General features: G+C 39.5%; 1 protein-coding gene across 1 annotated transcript in view; it reads right to left on the minus strand.

The window, feature by feature from the left end:
- The window catches only part of cdr2a (cerebellar degeneration-related protein 2a), a gene marked incomplete in the record, with an annotated part of 7,573 nt that overhangs the window by 4,523 nt on the left and 1,452 nt on the right, over window positions 1-1,598 (minus strand). The window contains 1 exon segment of the mRNA XM_035655550.1: window positions 237-349. Coding sequence (XP_035511443.1) covers window positions 237-349 — 113 coding nt within the window.

Below are 1,598 nucleotides of genomic sequence, written 5' to 3' on the forward strand. Positions count from 1 at the left end.
CCCAATCTCGACTTTTCTCAATGAATCAGCTCCCCCTGCGCTCTCGTTCATATAAAACCACGACATTTATGCAACAACAATATGCTTCGACTGACTGGATTGTGGACGGCGAAGGATATAAACACATGTTTTGCACGGTGAAATGGATACGTCTCGCTCACACACTGTCCTCAGAGAGAGCTTAGTGCTGCTGGAGCCTCAAGAACTCTGATTAGTTCCTTCCTAACATTAATCACCTCTATCTCCTGCAGCTGCTCCTGGTTGGTGGAGTACATCTGCTGCAGGGCCTGCTCCAGCTCATGGTTCCTGTCGAGGAGGGTTTTCCCCAGCTCCGCTGCCAAATGGAGATCTGTCAAGACACAGGAAAACATGTAAACATAAGATACGGGACAGTTTCAATGCCCAAACACAGGCAAGGGATAGAACTAGATGTGTGTAGTGGGTACACACACAAACCTCGTTGTCTCACGCTATTACTTATCTGCCACTGGTGAATCAGGGAGGAATCTGAAACATGCCTTGAGATCTCCTTGTGACCCTTTCCCCCCCCCTCTGCTAAATTCTTGTGAATTCTGGATCTTGTCCAGCAACAGTGTTGACTACCCCGCTGAGGTGAAGTGAATCTTATGTGGGAAGTACTCTGGGCACAGACAATAACAATGCAAGGAAACCAAACATGTTTCATGCAACAAGCAGTGTGTGCCCTGTGATTTTAACTCAAACTTGCAATCAAACAGCCTTAAGCCCTACTCTGACGTCCTTAGAGTTGGTGGCGGAGAGGAGGATGCTGAACAAACACTTATGAATGACTGAAATCTGGTCTTGAAATCTACAAACAGCAGAAAGTTTTCAGTTTTATTCAGCTCCACGGTGGAATGCTACAGGAAGTCTTTCCTGTCTGCTGCCATCACTCTGCTAAGGAGCCGCCTCTGTGTCCGGACTGTGGCTCTTTCTTTCCTACAACCAGGACTTGGTCTTGTACATCGATCTGTTTAATCATTATAGTAACTCATTACTCTTTTCGTTATTGATTTACTTGCTAATTATTTTCTTGATTGATATATCATTTTTGTAAACACAGCAATAGTAAATAGTGCCCAGCGATGATGTTTTAAAATTCCTCATTTTATTCGCCCCACAAGCCAAAATATTTTCCTCTATACATTCTCTGTATTATCTTATTTATTAATTTATTTTTTTCTTTTTTATTCTTATCTCTACTTCTATATCTAGCAAAGGAGTTATTGTATACTGTTTTATCTTGTACTGTATCTTTTATACCTCTTTATTTTCTACACTGTTTTTGTAAGCTGCTGAAATTTCACATTTTCTTGCGGGAGTCATCCCAAAAGAATCAATAAAAAGAATCTAATCTCTAAGCCTAAACCCAAACATACTACATTTATTTTAATATATGCCAAACATACGCATCAAATCCTCACACTTACGAAGCTAGCACAAGAATGTATGCTTAAATAAACGACTGAAACAATGAATTGTTTTATCAAAATAGTTGATTATTATATTAATCAACTAAATATATAGTACATAGCACCATATTTATTTATTATTTACTTACCTCCCTTTTTTGTACTATT

The sequence above is a fragment of the Morone saxatilis genome, unplaced genomic scaffold, assembly GCF_004916995.1.
Source record: "Morone saxatilis isolate NCDOM2014 unplaced genomic scaffold, NCSU_SB_2.0 Contig14, whole genome shotgun sequence".
Taxonomy (NCBI): Eukaryota; Metazoa; Chordata; class Actinopteri; family Moronidae; genus Morone; species Morone saxatilis.